At 41.8% G+C, this 15,596-nt stretch overlaps 1 protein-coding gene across 1 annotated transcript; it reads right to left on the bottom strand.

The window, feature by feature from the left end:
• Positions 1-2,513: 2,513 nt before the first annotated feature.
• On the bottom strand, positions 2,514-13,771 carry il12b2 (interleukin 12B 2). Its single transcript, XM_014205516.3, has 8 exons — positions 13,621-13,771; positions 6,432-6,513; positions 5,956-6,186; positions 5,740-5,842; positions 5,190-5,380; positions 4,691-4,839; positions 4,376-4,486; positions 2,514-3,083 (listed from the first exon to the last, which is right to left on the bottom strand). Exons 2-8 carry the CDS (start codon positions 6,511-6,513, stop codon positions 2,952-2,954), a joined length of 999 nt encoding a protein of 332 aa, XP_014060991.1. The 5' UTR covers positions 13,621-13,771; the 3' UTR covers positions 2,514-2,951.
• Positions 13,772-15,596: the final 1,825 nt, after the last annotated feature.

The raw sequence follows: 15,596 nt of genomic DNA, 5'->3' as shown, positions 1-15,596 counted from the left end.
GTGTGTGTGCGTGTGTGTGTGTGTGTGTGTGTGCGTGCGTGTGCGTGCGAGTGTGATAGCTTGCAATGGTGTAAAGTACTTATATAAAAATACTTTAAAGTATTACTTGTGTATTTTTTTTGGGTGTCTGTACTTTCGTTTTCTATTTATATTCTTGACAACTTTTACTTCACTACATTCCTAAAGAAAATAATGTACTTTTTACTCCATACATTTTCCCTGACACCCTAAAGTACTCATTACATTTTGAATGCTTAGCAGGACAGGAAAATGGTCCAATTCAGGCACGTATCAAGAGAAAATCCCTGGTCATCCCTACTGCCTCTGATCTGGTGTAACACTCTTCGTCTGAAGATATAGAGAAATCATCGTCGGAGAAAGTGGACCAATACGCAGCGGGGTTATGTGTACTCATCTTCTTTATTCTTTATTAGGCTTGTATGGCACACCGCTATACAAAGCATATAATCTCCCACACTAAACAAACCCACACACATACCTATATATAGGACTCTCAATCAGAGGAAAATAGAAACACCTGCCTCCAATTGAGAGTCCACACCCAAACCTAAACATAGAAAAACTAAACTAGACAGAATGTAGAAAATACAACCTAGAACATACCCAACACCCAGAACTAACAAATCACACACCCTAAACACAACCAACCACCCTGAACCAACCAAAACAAATACCCTCTGCCACGTCCTGACCAAACTACAATACAAATAATACCTAAATACTGGTCAGGACGTGACATTACCCCCCCCCCCCCCCCAAAGGTGCACACCCCGAATGCACCGAAACAACAAAAAGAAAAACAACCCCCCCCCCAAAAAAATAACCTAAGTAAAGGGAGGGAAGGGAGGGTGGATGCCGTCAACGACACACCCCCCCCCCCCAACCCACCTATACTGGAGGTGGCTGAGGTTCTGGTCTACAGCCACCCAGACTGTAGGCATACTCGCTTGGTTGCGGACCATAGGCAGACTCACTCGATTCCGGGCCGCAGGCAGACTTACTCGGTTCCGAGCTGTAGGCAGACTCACACAGTTCAAAGTTATAGTCAGACTCACTCGGTTCCGGATCGCAGGCAGACTCACTCGGTTCCGGATCGCAGGCAGACTCACTCGGTTCCGGATCGCAGGCAGACTCACTCGGTTCCGGACCGTTGACAGGCTCACTCGGTTCCGGACTGCATGCAGACTCACTCGGTTCCAGACCGTTGACAGGCTCACTCGGTTCCGGACTGCATGCAGACTCACTCGGTTCCAGACCGTTGACAGGCTCACTCGGTTCTGGACTGTAGACCCATTCACCCCTCTCCGAACTGTGGGCCGTCTCACTCGGTTCTGCACAGTGGGCCGTCTCCCTTGGTTCCGAACTGTAAGCCGTCTCACTCGGTTCTGCACAGTGGGCCGTCTCACTCAGTTCCGAACTGTAGGCCGTCTCACTCGGTTCCGGGCTTAACACTCTTACCGGATACTCATGACGGGGTACTGTTGTCGGATACTCTGGACGGGGCACTGTTGCCGAATACTCTGGACGGGGCACTGTTTCCGGACACTCGAGGCTGGGCTGACGCACTGGAAGCCTTATGCGTGGGACTGGTAGTGGAGGTACCAGCCTGGGGACACGCACCTCAGGGCTAGTGCATGAAGCAGGAACCGGTCGAGTGGAACTGGTATTACGCACTGGAAGCCTGATGCGTGGTGCTGGTACTGGAAGTGCCAGTTTGGGGACACGCACCTCATGGCTAGTGCGGGGAGCAGGAACGGGCTGAGTTGGACTGGGCTGACGTATTGGAGGCCTGGTACGTGGTACTGGATATACCGGGCCGTGAAGAAGCACTGGCGGTCTCGATCGCACCTCCTGCACAACCCGTCCTGGCTGGATGGAACTAGTAGCCCTGTACGAGCGGGGTGCTAGTACAGGGCGAACTGGGCTGTGCAGGGGCCTGATGGTTACTGTGCGTAGAGCGGGCGTAGGGTAGCCTGGTCCTAGGAGGCGCACCGGCGACCAGACGCGCTGCGCAGGCATCCTCCTACCAGGCTGGATGCCCACTCTAGCACGGCATCTGCGAGGGGCTGGAATAACTCGCACCGGACTGTGCGTGCGTATGGGCGAGATCGTGCGCACTTCCGCATACCTTGGCGCTCTCCACTCAACGCTTCCCAAAAAAAGCACGGGGAGCTGGCTTAGGTCTACTGCCTGGCCTAGCCAAACTACCCATGTGCCCCCCCCAAAAAAATTATTGGGGGTGCCTCTCCGGCTTAAACGCCAGTCGTGTTCCCCTGTAGCGTTCCCGATCTTCGCTCCATTTTCTCCATGGACCTTCTCTGGCCATAATCTCCTCCCACGTCCACTTTTCCCGATAGTCCATATTACTCTCCCATTGCTCCTTACCCCGCTGCTTGGTCCTTGGTTGGTGGGAGATTCTATAACACTCTTCTTCGTCTGAAGATATAGAGAAATCATCGTCGGAGAAAGTGGACCAATACGCAGCGGGGTTATGTGTACTCATCTTCTTTATTACTGGATAAGAAGGCAAAACCGAAAACAAAATACATATTTTACATTTCTCCAGCCCCATCGGTCAGCCTTTATACCAAGACAGTGGCATGTGTCCAGTTTGTTTTTGTTTGAACTGCAGCATGCCCCTTTAACAACCTGTATATGTTGATGCATTGATGTTGTGATCTAATTTCCACAATAGATAAAAATAATTTCTGGTCATATTCATCAGATTAGCATTTTCATCTGAAATTTGCACAAGTAAAACAATGTCTGCATGAGGACCATCCACTTTATAGACCAACTACATGCATGTGGAAAGTCAATAATTATCACTACTTTTTGGGAAAATGTTACATATTACATTTTATTGGCATATTTAACTGTCTAGATCCCAGAAACACATAGTGATACGACAATAGGGAGCACGATGTCCGTTATTCATTAGCAGTGAATGCAGATCTCGACTTAGTCTTGGTCCCCTTCTTTTCTCCTGTCTTGCAGCAGATGCTATCTTTTCCTTTGCGTTTCTCTTTGCATTTCTCCTCCTTTTTGCCTCCCGTAACCACCTGTAATAAGGTAAATGGTAGAGTGTTTCCTATCCATAAGCCAACCAGATGGTTATTTTGTTTGGGCACCTCATTCAAGAAACACAACAGAGATCACTTACACTACAAAACTTGTAGGAAATATTTCACCTGATGTGTGTGTGAGTGTTTTGTGCGTGCGGCAGAGGAGGATGGTGGGCGAAGAATATAGCAGGATGGGCTCAATGTAATGGCTGGAATGGAATGAATGTAAAGGTATCAAACACATCGACTTGTGTTTTATACCAATCCATCCTTCTATTACTCTGGCCACTAGCACCTCTGTGTGTGTGTGTGTGTGTGTGTGTGTGTGTGTGTGTGTGTGTGTGTGTGTGTGTGTGTGTGCGTGTGTGTGTGTGTGTGTGTGTGTGTGTGTGTGTGTGTGTGTGCGTGCGTGCGTGTGTGCGTGCGTGCGTGCGTGTGTGTGTGTGTACATGCGTGTCTGTGTGTGTTGTGAGTCTCTGTGGACATGTCTGTGGGTGCCTGTGTGTGTGTGTTTGTGTTTCTTGGTCTAACAGGATGTGATGGAATAAGTGTGAATGGTATAGGCTGCCCTTCACATTGAGCCACAGTACACAACACATTAGCCCAGAAATGACTCAGATGCTACATCAGTGTCTATGTAGCAAGCTTATCCATGAGGCTAGTGTAAAATGTTTTGTGGTTAAATTATATAGAGTATTTTTGCTTTCTTCCATTTCTTAATTACTATACAATCATCAAGTTCACCTTTAATATGTTACAATGATACCAAACATCAACAAAAACACATACGGTATGTACACCTCCCAACACATATATATATACATAACATAGTATACAGTATACAAACAAGGAAACAGAAGTATGAGGCAGGAAACAGCTCTTTTAATAGCAATAGTTGTGACGTACAAAGAGACAGAGCCAAACCATCAGCCTACACAGAAACACCACCACAAAGATACATTGATAAAGGGACTGATATCACATCACACACTTGTACACTGTAAACCAGGGTTGCAATGGTGCTCAGGATAGAGGTTGCTGTTAACCCTTTTGTAGCTTTTTTCAGATAGTTATTATGAAAAAGATAATATAATTCAATAAATATGTCAATAGTTACCATTTTGCAGATTTACATATTTGTTAGAAGGCACTAGTCCCATGATAACCAGTGCCTGAAGAAATAATGGTAGCTTACGGTGGAGGGCGATAGTTGAAATGAAGTGATACTGTAAAAAGCGTCTGCTAAATGTCATATATTATTCTATTATTACTATATCTTAGTTGGTTACATTTTTCCAGGGGGTCCACTGGCTCCAGGGGGAAGGGACCAGGGGGTCTCTGGAGCGGACCCTCAGCTTACTGACCCCTCTCGGTATGAGAGGATTCATAGAGTGCTCCTCCTAAAGAGAGAAAGGCAAAGGAGAGAGAGTTATGGTTTCATTCCAAAATTCCAGTGTGTGTCAATGTGTGCATAAGCTTGCATGTGTGTGTGTGTATGTGTGTGTGTGTGTGTGTGTGTGTGTGTGTGTGTGTGTGTGTGTGTGTGTGTGTGTGTGTGTGTGTGTGTGTGTGTGTGTGTGTGTGTGTGTGTGTGTGTGTTGTACCTTTCCGTTGTCTTTAAAAATGTATCCTATCTGGTGCTCCAGAGGGAAGTAGCTGGGCGGACAGTTCCAGGTGGCTGGTGGTTCTACTTTCACCTTCAATCTCTGATCCATCACCTGGCACTTCATCCCTGCAGGACTGTCTGGCTGGACTGTGGACATGTATATAACAGGCAGGGGTGTATTCATTAGTGCACAATGTAGCAAAAAGGTTGCCCCGAAGCAAAACATTTTTTCATTGGAAAAACAAAAGCATATAGGACAAATTCATGTAGGTTTCAGGTCCATTTGCTTCCGTTAGCTTCCTTGTGAATACAACGTTGTTACATAGACCTGTGATACTTGTTTTTGGTTTGCGTAATCACACATAACATTCTTGCACACATGAGATTTGCAAACAAACGGAAATGTATTGTGTTTTAAGCCTTTCCTTACTCTGGAAAGAAGTACCATGGAAGTGCATGGTTTTAATACCACCTGTTATGTAGGTGGATACACTCACCAATGTCGTGTAGGTAGAACCTCTTAGTCTTCCTGAGGTACTCCTGCCTGGTGATGGCCTCAACAGTGACCACTAGGGGAGCAGTCTCCTCAGTGTAGGGTGAAAGTGAATGTGTCAGTTCAAACTCCAACCCTCCATCTTGGAGGCTGGTCGTTGGGTACACCCAGGTGCAAGATTCCTGGCTGTCAGTACTGGAGACACATACAGATGTGGAGTCTTAATTTGAGGGAGTTTGCTACAGCAGGAAAATAATTCTGCTGCGACAGGAAATGGGAATTTTTATGTGGATTCTAATTAATGGACATTTTAATTTCAAAGTGGAAATTACAAACTTTAGAAGCCTTGATAAAACTAGTAGACTTTAAGTTTGCAATTCTCAGCAACAAAAGAGTGCTCAAATTAATATCCTACATCTGTCCAGTACACATCAGATTAAATAAGAATGTCTGTCTGTGTCTGAATAAAAACGATGAAAAAGGCTACGTTTGTATGTGTTTGTGTGTGTGTGTGTGCGTGTGTGTGTGCGCGTGTGTGTGTATGTGTTACTTACCAGTCATGGCCCAACCCAAGACGGACAGCTGTGAATTCACTGCGGGTCCAGCTACAGTTAAAGGTGCAGCCATAAGACTTGGCTCGACAGCTGATTAAATAATCTACAGAGAGAGGCAGAGCACACACACACACACACACATACAAACATGAACAACCAGATATGTGGTAGAGACATGTGGGCAATAAACTATCTCTCTGTCACAAACACACACACCGTCCTGTTCCTCCGGGTCCTTCAGCTCCTCCAGTAGATAGATGGATCCTAGTTTCCTGTCTCGATCCCAGCAGCTGTATTCTCCATACCAGTCCACCTCATTCAGTATCAGGTTATGGCCTTGGACCTGAGTTTTGTCTAAATCCTCAGCCTCGTACTTCCACGTCATAGCGCCAGAGAATGCCGTGGGACATGTCAGAGTCACCAAACTGTCCCCCTTATCAACCATGTCTACACACACACACACACACACACACACACACACACACACACACACACACACACACACACACACACACACACACACACACACACACACACACACACACACACACTTCAATTAGATCCACAATAAAACACTGAGAGCACAGTATACATAAAGTGATACAGGCAGAAACCATTGATACTTACAATCAGGAACACACACAGCTCAGAGATAAAGAGAGAAACACACACACATACAAACACACACTCACAGAATTCATGGAAGGAGGTGAGACCATTCACTCTCGGTAGAATAACACAGAGGAGCATGATGACCCATGGTACTACAGTCATCTGGAGAGGAAAGAGAGTACAGGGGCGAGAGAAAGTCACACCATATACAGGAGTAGGGTGAAGATGACCGTAGAGATACTGATCTAACATCAGTTTACTGTTTCACCCTAATGGTTAGGGTTAGGACTTCTGGAGAGTAAGCAGATTACAGATCTGTGCCTATGGAAAACCTTTACCTGGAGTTACATGGAGTTATCCTATTCTAATCATAATTATTTTTTGGGAATTCATTAAAGCAATTTGCTCCAATTGGCCTAGATATGGCATTATTTATACCAGTTACTCAATGTGATTAATTATTGAAAGGAAGTACAAGAAAGTTTATTGTTACCGCATTATAATTCTTAAGTAAATAATAGCCAACAAACAGGACTACACAGGACTGTCAAATAAAACATAGGCATATCTCTATAAACCCTGTGAGATTATTTAGATTGGATAATGTATAGCCAGGTCCATAATTATGGATAATGAGCTGAGACTGTATAAAGATGAGCAAAAAAGACTGTATGAAATAAATAATACAAATACTGAGCTATATTGTATGCTCGAAAAAAATAAAATGGTAAATTATGTTATTATACTAATACAATTGCTCAAAGAAAGACATTTTGTTTAACAAGTAATAAAATATCTAAAAAAGATAGGAGTCAAACTTATTGGCATCCCTGTATTCAATTCTCTAGCACACTACCCTTGTGAGGATAAAGACACTGAGCCTTTTTCTAAAATGTTTTATGAGCTTGGAGAACACATTGAGGCGGCAGGTAGACTAGTGGTTAGAGCGTTGGACTTGTAACCGAAAGGTTGAATCCCCGAGCTGACAAGGTAAAAATCTGTTGAATTTGTTATTAAAACTTCTTAGGGCTTAAAACCCCTTTTTTCTCAATTTCCGCCTGAATGACGTGCCCAAAGTAAACTGCCTGTTGCTCAGGCCCTGAAGCCAGGATATGCATCGGTACCATTGGAAAGAAAACACTTTGAAGTTTGTAGAAATGTTAAAATAATGTAGGAAAATATAACACAATAGATATGGTAGGAGAAAATCCAACCTGATTTTGTTTTGGAGAGAGACCATCCTCTTACAATGGCAAGTAAATAAGGGCATACTGAAAATTAGCTCCCTGGATGCAATTCCTATGGCTTCCACAAGGTGTCAGCAGTTTCAGTAGGAGGACACAGTCTTGGAAATTCATGTTTGCGTGTGCCATGAAGACAGGACGCACCTGCTAAAATCGGTTTCCTATTGAACATACTTCTATCTGTAAGAAATATTATATTTTGATTACATTTTAGGGTGTCTGAGGTACCCTTTCGGATAGTGTCTTGAACGCACTAACAAAACACCGCTATTTGGATATAACTATGGATTACTTTGAACCAAACCAACATTTGTTATTGAAGTAGAAGTCCTGGGAGTGCATTCTGACGAAGACAGCAAAGGTAATAACATTTTTCTTATAGTAAATCTGACTTTGGTGAGTGCTAAACTTGCTGGGTGTCTAAATAGCTAGCCCTGTGATGACGGGCTATCTACTTAGAATATTGCAAAATGTGCTTTCACCGAAAAGCTATTTTAAAATCGGACATATCGAGTGCATAGAGGAGTTCTTTATCTATAATTCTTAAAATAATTGTTAAGCTTTTCGTGAACGTTTATCGTGAGTAATTTAGTAAATTCACCGGCAGTGTTAGGTGGGAATGCTAGCCACATGCTAGTCACATGCTAATGTAAAAAGCTGGTTTTTGATATAAATATGAACTTGATTGAACAAAACATGCATGTATTGTATAACATAATGTCCTAGGAGTGTCATCTGATGAAGATCATCAAAGGTTAGTGCTACATTTAGCTGTGGTTTGGGTTTATGTGATTATATGCTAGCTTGAAAAATGGGTGTCTGATTATTTCTGGCTGGGTACTCTGCTGACATAATCTAATGTTTTGCTTTCGTTGTAAAGCCTTTTTGAAATCAGACAGTGTGGTTAGATTAACGAGAGTCTTGTCTTTAAAATGGTGTAAAATAGTCATATGTTTGAAAAATTGAAGTTTTTGCATTTTTGAGGAATTTGAATAACGCGCCACGGGATTACACTGGCTGTTGACCTAGCCCATGGAGGTTAACAAGAATTGAAGCTTTCAACCAATATAAGACACTTATAAGTACCTAAATGTTTAATAGCCATAATGTTTATAATTATTTATTTGAATTGCACGCCCTCCAGTTTCACCAGAAGTTGTCCCGGTAGCGGGATGCCTAGCCCCATTAACTGACTTGCTTAGTTAAATTAACCTGTTGGGGTGTAGGGGGCAGTATTTTCATGGCCGGATGAAAAACGCACCCAAATTAAACTGGTTACTACTCTGGCCCAGAAACTAGAATATGTATATTATTAGTAGATTTGGATAGAAGACACTCTGGGGTTTCTAAAACTGTTTGAATGGTGTCTGTGAGTATAACAGAACTCATACGGCAGGAAAAAACCTGAGATAAATCCAACCAGGAAGTGGAAAGTCTGAGAATTGTACTCCTTCTTTTGATTCTCTATCGAAACTACAGTTTCTGTGGGGTCACGTTGCACTTCCTAAGGCTTCCATTGGCTGTCAACAGCCTTCAGAAAGTTCTTTCAGCATTCTCCTGTCACTGGGCAGATAATAGGAGCTCAGTCAATCAATGGACTGCCTGTGGACAAAGGGATTGGATAAGAGCGATCCCGCGAGCGCGCCGTTCCTTATTTTTCTTTTTGAATGAATATGCTATTGTCCGGTTGGAATATTATCGCAATTTTACGTAAAAAATACCATAAAGATTGATTTTAAACAGCGTTTGACATGCTTTTAACCTGTTAGGGCTAGGGGGCAGTATTGACACGGCTGGATAAAAAACATACCCGATTTAATCTGGTTACCACTCCTACCCAGTAACTAGAATATGCATATACTTATTACATATGGATAGAAAACACCCTAAAGTTTCTAAAACTGTTTGAATGGTGTCTGTGAGTATAACAGAACTCAAATGGCAGGTCAAAACCTGAGAGATTCCTTTACAGGAAGTGGCCTGTCTGACCATTTCTGGAACTTCTTTGCCATCTCTATCTTTTACTAAGGATCTCTGCTCTAACGTGACACTTCCTACGTCGTCCATAGGCGCTCAGAGCCCGGGAAAAACCTGAATGTCGTCATCCCAGCCCCAGGCTGAAACACATTATCGCCTTTCTCAAGTGGCCGATCAAGGGACTCTGGGCTTAGGCGCGTGACCTGGCTGCCCCCGTCTTTGTGATTTTTTCCTCTGTTTGCCGAAAAGGAGATTCCCGGTCGGAATATTATCGCTTTTCTACGAGAAAAATGGCATAAAAATTTATTTTAAACAGCGGTTGACATGCTTCGAAGTACGGTAATGGAATATTTAGAATTTTTTTGTCACTAATTGCGCCATGCGCACGACCCTTCTTTACCATTTCGGATAGTGTCTGGAACGCACGAACAAAACGCCGCTATTCGGATATAACGATGGATTATTTTGGACCAAACCAACATTTGTTATTGAAGTAGCAGTCCTGGGAGTGCATTCTGACGAAGACAACAAAAGGTAATCAAACTTTTATAATAGTAAATATGATTATGGTGAGTGCTAAACTTGCCGGGTGTCTAAATAGCTAGCCCGTGATGCCTGGGCTATGTACTTAGAATATTGCAAAATGTGCTTTCACCAACAAGCTATTTTAAAATCGGACATATCGAGTGCATAGAGGAGGTCTGTATCTATAATTCTTAAAATAATTGTTATGCTTTTTGTGAACGTTTATCGTGAGTAATTTAGTAAAATGTTAGCGAATTCCCCGGAAGTTTGCTAGTTCTCAACGTCACATGCTAATGTAAAAAGCTGGTTTTTGATATAAATATGAACTTGATTGAACAAAACATGCATGTATTGTATAACATAATGTCCTAGGGTTGTCATCTGATGAAGATCATCAAAGGTTAGTGCTGCATTTAGCTGTCTTCTGGGTTTTTGTGACATTATATGCTAGCTTGAAAAATGGGTGTCTGATTATTTCTGGCTTGGTACTCTGCTGACATAATCTAATGTTTTGCTTTCGTTGTAAAGCCTTTTTGAAATCGGACAGTGTGGTTAGATTAACGAGAGTCTTGTCTTTAAATAGCTGTAAAATAGTCATATGTTTGAGAAATAGTAATAGGATTTTTAAGGTTTTGAAAATCGCGCCACAGGCTTCAACTGGCTGTTACGTAGGTGGGACGAATTCGTCCCGCCTAGCCCAGAGAGGCTAAGTACGGTAATGGAACATTTTGACTTTTCGTCTCTGGTACCACGCTTGCGCGTTATGACTTTGGATAAGTGATCTGTTCGCACGAACAAAACGGAGGTATTTGGACATAAATATGGATTATTTCAAACAAAAACAACATTTCTTGTGGAAGTAGCAGTCCTGGGAGTGCATTCTGACGAAGATCAGCAAAGATAAGAGAATATTTATAATACTAATTCTGAGTTTAGGTGACCCCAAACTTGGCGGGTTTCTGTATAGCTTGCTGTGATGGCGAGCTATGTACTCAGAATATTGAAAAATGTGCTTTCTCCGTAAAGCTATTTTAAAATCTGACACAGCGGTTCCATCCAGGAGTAGTCTATCTATAATTCTTTAAATAATTGTTATTTATTTTGTCAACGTTTATGATGAGTATTTTTGTAAATTGATGTGCACATTCATCGGAAGTTTTGGTGGGAATACATTTTCTGAACATCACGCGCCAATGTAAAATGCTGTTTTTGGATATAAATATTAATATTGAAAACATCCTCAATTCATCTTTATTGAAAACATCCTCAATTCGTCGGGGCATGGACTCTACAAGGTGTCAAAAGCATTCCACAGGGATGCTGGCCCATGTTGACTCCAATGCTTCCCAATGTTGTGTCAAGTTGGCTGGATGTCATTTGGGTGGTGGACCATTACTGATACACATGGGAAACTGTTCAGCATGAAAAGCCCAGCAGTGTTGCAGTTTTTGACACAAACCAGTACGCCTGGCACCTACTACCATACGCGTTCAAAGGCACTTACATTTTTGTGTTGCCCATTCACCCTCTGAATAGCAAACATACACAATCCATGTCTCAATTGTTTCAAGGCTTCTTTTACTTGTCTCTTCCCCTTCATGTACACTGATTGAAGTGAATTTAACAAGTGACATCAATAAGGAATCTTAGCTTTCACCTGGATTCACCTGGTTAGTCTATATCATGGAAAGAGCAGGTGTAACCTCTTACATCTAGACGTTCCGCTAGCAGAACACCTGCTCCAATATCCAATGATAGGCGTGGCGCGAATGACAAATTCCTCAAAAATACAAACATTTAAATTTTTCAAAAATATGACTATTTCACAGCATTTTAAAGATAAGACTCTCCTTTATCTAACCACACTGTCCGATTTCAAAAAGGCTTTACAACGAAAGCAAAACATTAGATTATGTCAGCAGAGTACCAAGCCAGAAATAATCAGACACCCATTTTTCAAGCTAGCATATAATGTCACAAAAACCCAGAAGACAGCTAAATGCAGCACTAACCTTTGATGATCTTCATCAGATGACAACCCTAGGACATTATGTTATACAATACATGCATGTTTTGTTCAATCAAGTTCATATTTATGTCAAAAACCAGCTTTTTACATTAGCATGTGACTAGCATGTGACTAGCATTCCCACCGAACACTGCCAGTGAATTTACTAAATTACTCATGATAAACGTTCACAAAAAGCATAACAATTATTTTAAGAATTATAGATAAAGAACTCCTCTATGCACTCGATATGTCCGATTTTAAAATAGCTTTTTGGTGAAAGCACATTTTGCAATATTCTAAGTACATAGCCCAGGCATCACGGGCTAGCTATTTAGACACCCGGCAAGTTTAGCACTCACCAATATCAGATTTACTATTATAAAATATTGATTACCTTTTGTTGTCTTCGTCAGAATGCACTCCCAGGACTGCTACTTCAATAACAAATGTTGGTTTGGTCCAAAATAATCCATCGTTATATCCGAATAGCGGCGTTTTGTTCGTGCGTCCCAGACACTATCTGAAATGGTAAATCAGGGTCGTGCGCATGGCGCAATTCGTGACAAAAAAAATCTAAATATTCCATTACCGTACTTCGAAGCATGTCAACCGCTGTTTAAAATCAATTTTTATGCCATTTTTCTCGTAAAAAAGCGATAATATTCCGACCGGGAATCTCCTTTTAGCTAAACAGAGGAAAGTAAACAAAGCTTTCGGTCGACGCGGGCACGAGCCTGAGTCTCACAGTACTGTAACCAGCCACTACCCAAACGCGCTACTTTGTTTCAGCCAGAGCCTGCAAAGCCACGATTCAGCTTTTTACCGCCTTCTGAGACCCTATGGCAGCCGTAGGAAGTGTCACGGGACAGCTAAGATCCTCACTCTTCAATAAACAGAGACAAGAAGAACGACACCTTGTCAGACAGGCCACTTCCTGCATGAAACCTTGTCAGGTTTTTGCCTGCCAAATGAGTTCTGTTATACTGACAGACACCATTCAAACAGTTTTAGAAACTTTAGGGTGTTTTCTATCCATATGTAATAAGTATATGCATATTCTAGTTACTGGGTAGGAGTGGTAACCAGATTAAATCGGGTACGTTTTTTATCCAGCCGTGAAAATACTGCCCCCTAGCCATAACAGGTTAATGTTTGTATACTCAGTGTATAAAATATATCATGTGGTGATATAATCTTTGGGTAGGATTTAGCCCACTAAAGGTTTGCACCATGTCAAAAGTTTGTAGCTGCTTTTTTCCTAAAGGGGAATTTAGCCTAATTAAACATAGAATATAGAATTTCAATAAAAATGTAAATGCAAACTACAGTACGTCCTGCCATAGCCTTTGATGAGTCTACATGAACACAGAAAATTAGTTATTCATTGAATGCAAAAAAAGTATTTACTGAAATGTAATAACCTATGTTACTTTTCAGTTCTAATTAATACATTTCCCATTGAATAGGTTCAGCCCATAAGTGTTGCTGAATTTGCACAGGTCTTGCGCTTACCGTTATGCTGAAGTTGCGCTGGTCACGTTGATTGATTGTTGGCAGTCAGCTCGGTCAAGCTTGTAACAAAGAGTCAACTTGAGTTTCTCTTATTTTCTGAAAGTCCTTCTGTTTTATATGTTTGGCTACTGTGTGCTATTCAGCCTCTGCCCACACATCTTTGCCACGGACTTTTGGAAGATGAGAGGGTGGGTGGGGGGTTGGGGGAGGATGGAGTTGGGTGCAATTCATAAGTAAACTATTAGTAGTAGTAGTACTGTGTGTGCATGTGTGTGTGTGTGTGTGTGTGTGTTTGTTTGTGTGTGCGTACACATGCACCACAGTTCCATTTGAGATTAGAATCTTTAATGGTGTGACGTGTGAGGGTGTTGTAGCGATGGTCGTCAACAAAATATTTTCAGAAGAAAACCCTCCAGTTTGGGGCACTCCCTACACCCACCCCATACTCCCCTCTATCAAACATCTATGTCATCTCTCCTTACTTTCTTTTTTTATGACCAATATTTCTTTCTTTTTTTCCTTTTTTGGTCATGGTTACAGCAGGTACAATATTCATATTCACATCAGATAATAAATACATATATTATTACATTTTCCATTCAATATTTTCTATATCTATAATTTTCTCTTCTTTGACATTCAACACTTGTGTCATACATAGATTCATTTGCAAGTCAAACAAGCTTTTGAGGAAACATGCCCACATGAGGCCTTTTATCTTTTATCTCTCACAGTACAGTTTCTGTCTCAACCTTATGAGGTTTATTTTAGATGGGTGGAACTAGAGAACTAACTACTGACCCCAAACACACACACACACACTCACACACACACACACACACACACACACACACACACACACACACACACACACACACACACACACACACACACACATACACACACACATTAAATCATCATTCACATATTCAATGTCAATGGGTCTTTTGTTCAAAGAGAACTCCGCACGTCCCACTACGACATTATGTTTTTATAGGTTCATAGTGTGTGTGTGTGTGTGTGTGTGTGTGCGTGCGTGCGTGCATGCGTGCACTTTCACCACAGTTCCATCTGAGATTAGGATCTTTAAAGTTGTGACGTGTGAGGGTGTTGTAGTGATTCTCGTCAACCAAATATTTTTAGAGGAAAACCCTCCGGTTTGGTGCACGGTGTGCACACAAGGCCGGCGCCAAAATGAATCAGTTGGATGGGCATTTGATTTGCATAGTATTTTTCACAGGACCTCCACATTTTCTTAACTTCTCTAGGGCCGGCGGGACGAAATCGTCCAACCTACGTAACAGCCAGTGGAATCCTGTGGCGCGTTATTCAAATACCTTAGAAATGCTATTACTTCAATTTCTCAAACATATGACTATTTTACACCATTTTAAAGACAAGACTCTCGTTAATCTAACCACACTGTCCGATTTCAAAAAGGCTTTACAACGAAAGCAAAACATTAGATTATGTCAGCAGAGTACCCAGCCAGAAATAATCAGACACCCATTTTTCAAGCTAGCATATAATGTCACAAAAACCCAGAAGACAGCTAAATGCAGCACTAACCTTTGATGATCTTCATCAGATGACACACCTAGGACATTATGTTATACAATACATGCATGTTTTGTTCAATCAAGTTCATATTTATAACAAAAAACAGCTTTTTACATTAGCATGTGACATTCAGAACTAGCATACCCCCCCCCCGCAAACTTCCGGTGAATTTACTAAATTACTCACGATTAACGTTCACAAAAAGCATAACAATTATTTTAAGAATTATAGATACAGAACTCCTTTGTGCAATCGAGGTGTCCGATTTTAAAATAGCTTTTCGGTGAAGCACATTTTGCAATATTCTGAGTACATAGCCCAGCCATCACGGCTAGCTATTTAGACACCCACCAAGTTTAGCCCTGACCAAACTCCGATTTACTATTACAAAAGTTTGATTACCTTTGATGTTCTTT

The sequence above is a fragment of the Salmo salar genome, chromosome 26 (assembly GCF_965601325.2).
Source record: "Salmo salar chromosome 26, fSalSal1, whole genome shotgun sequence".
In the NCBI taxonomy this organism is placed as follows: Eukaryota; Metazoa; Chordata; class Actinopteri; order Salmoniformes; family Salmonidae; genus Salmo; species Salmo salar.
Note: the sequence above shows the minus strand (reverse complement) of the source record. Positions and strands in the feature narration are given on the sequence as shown.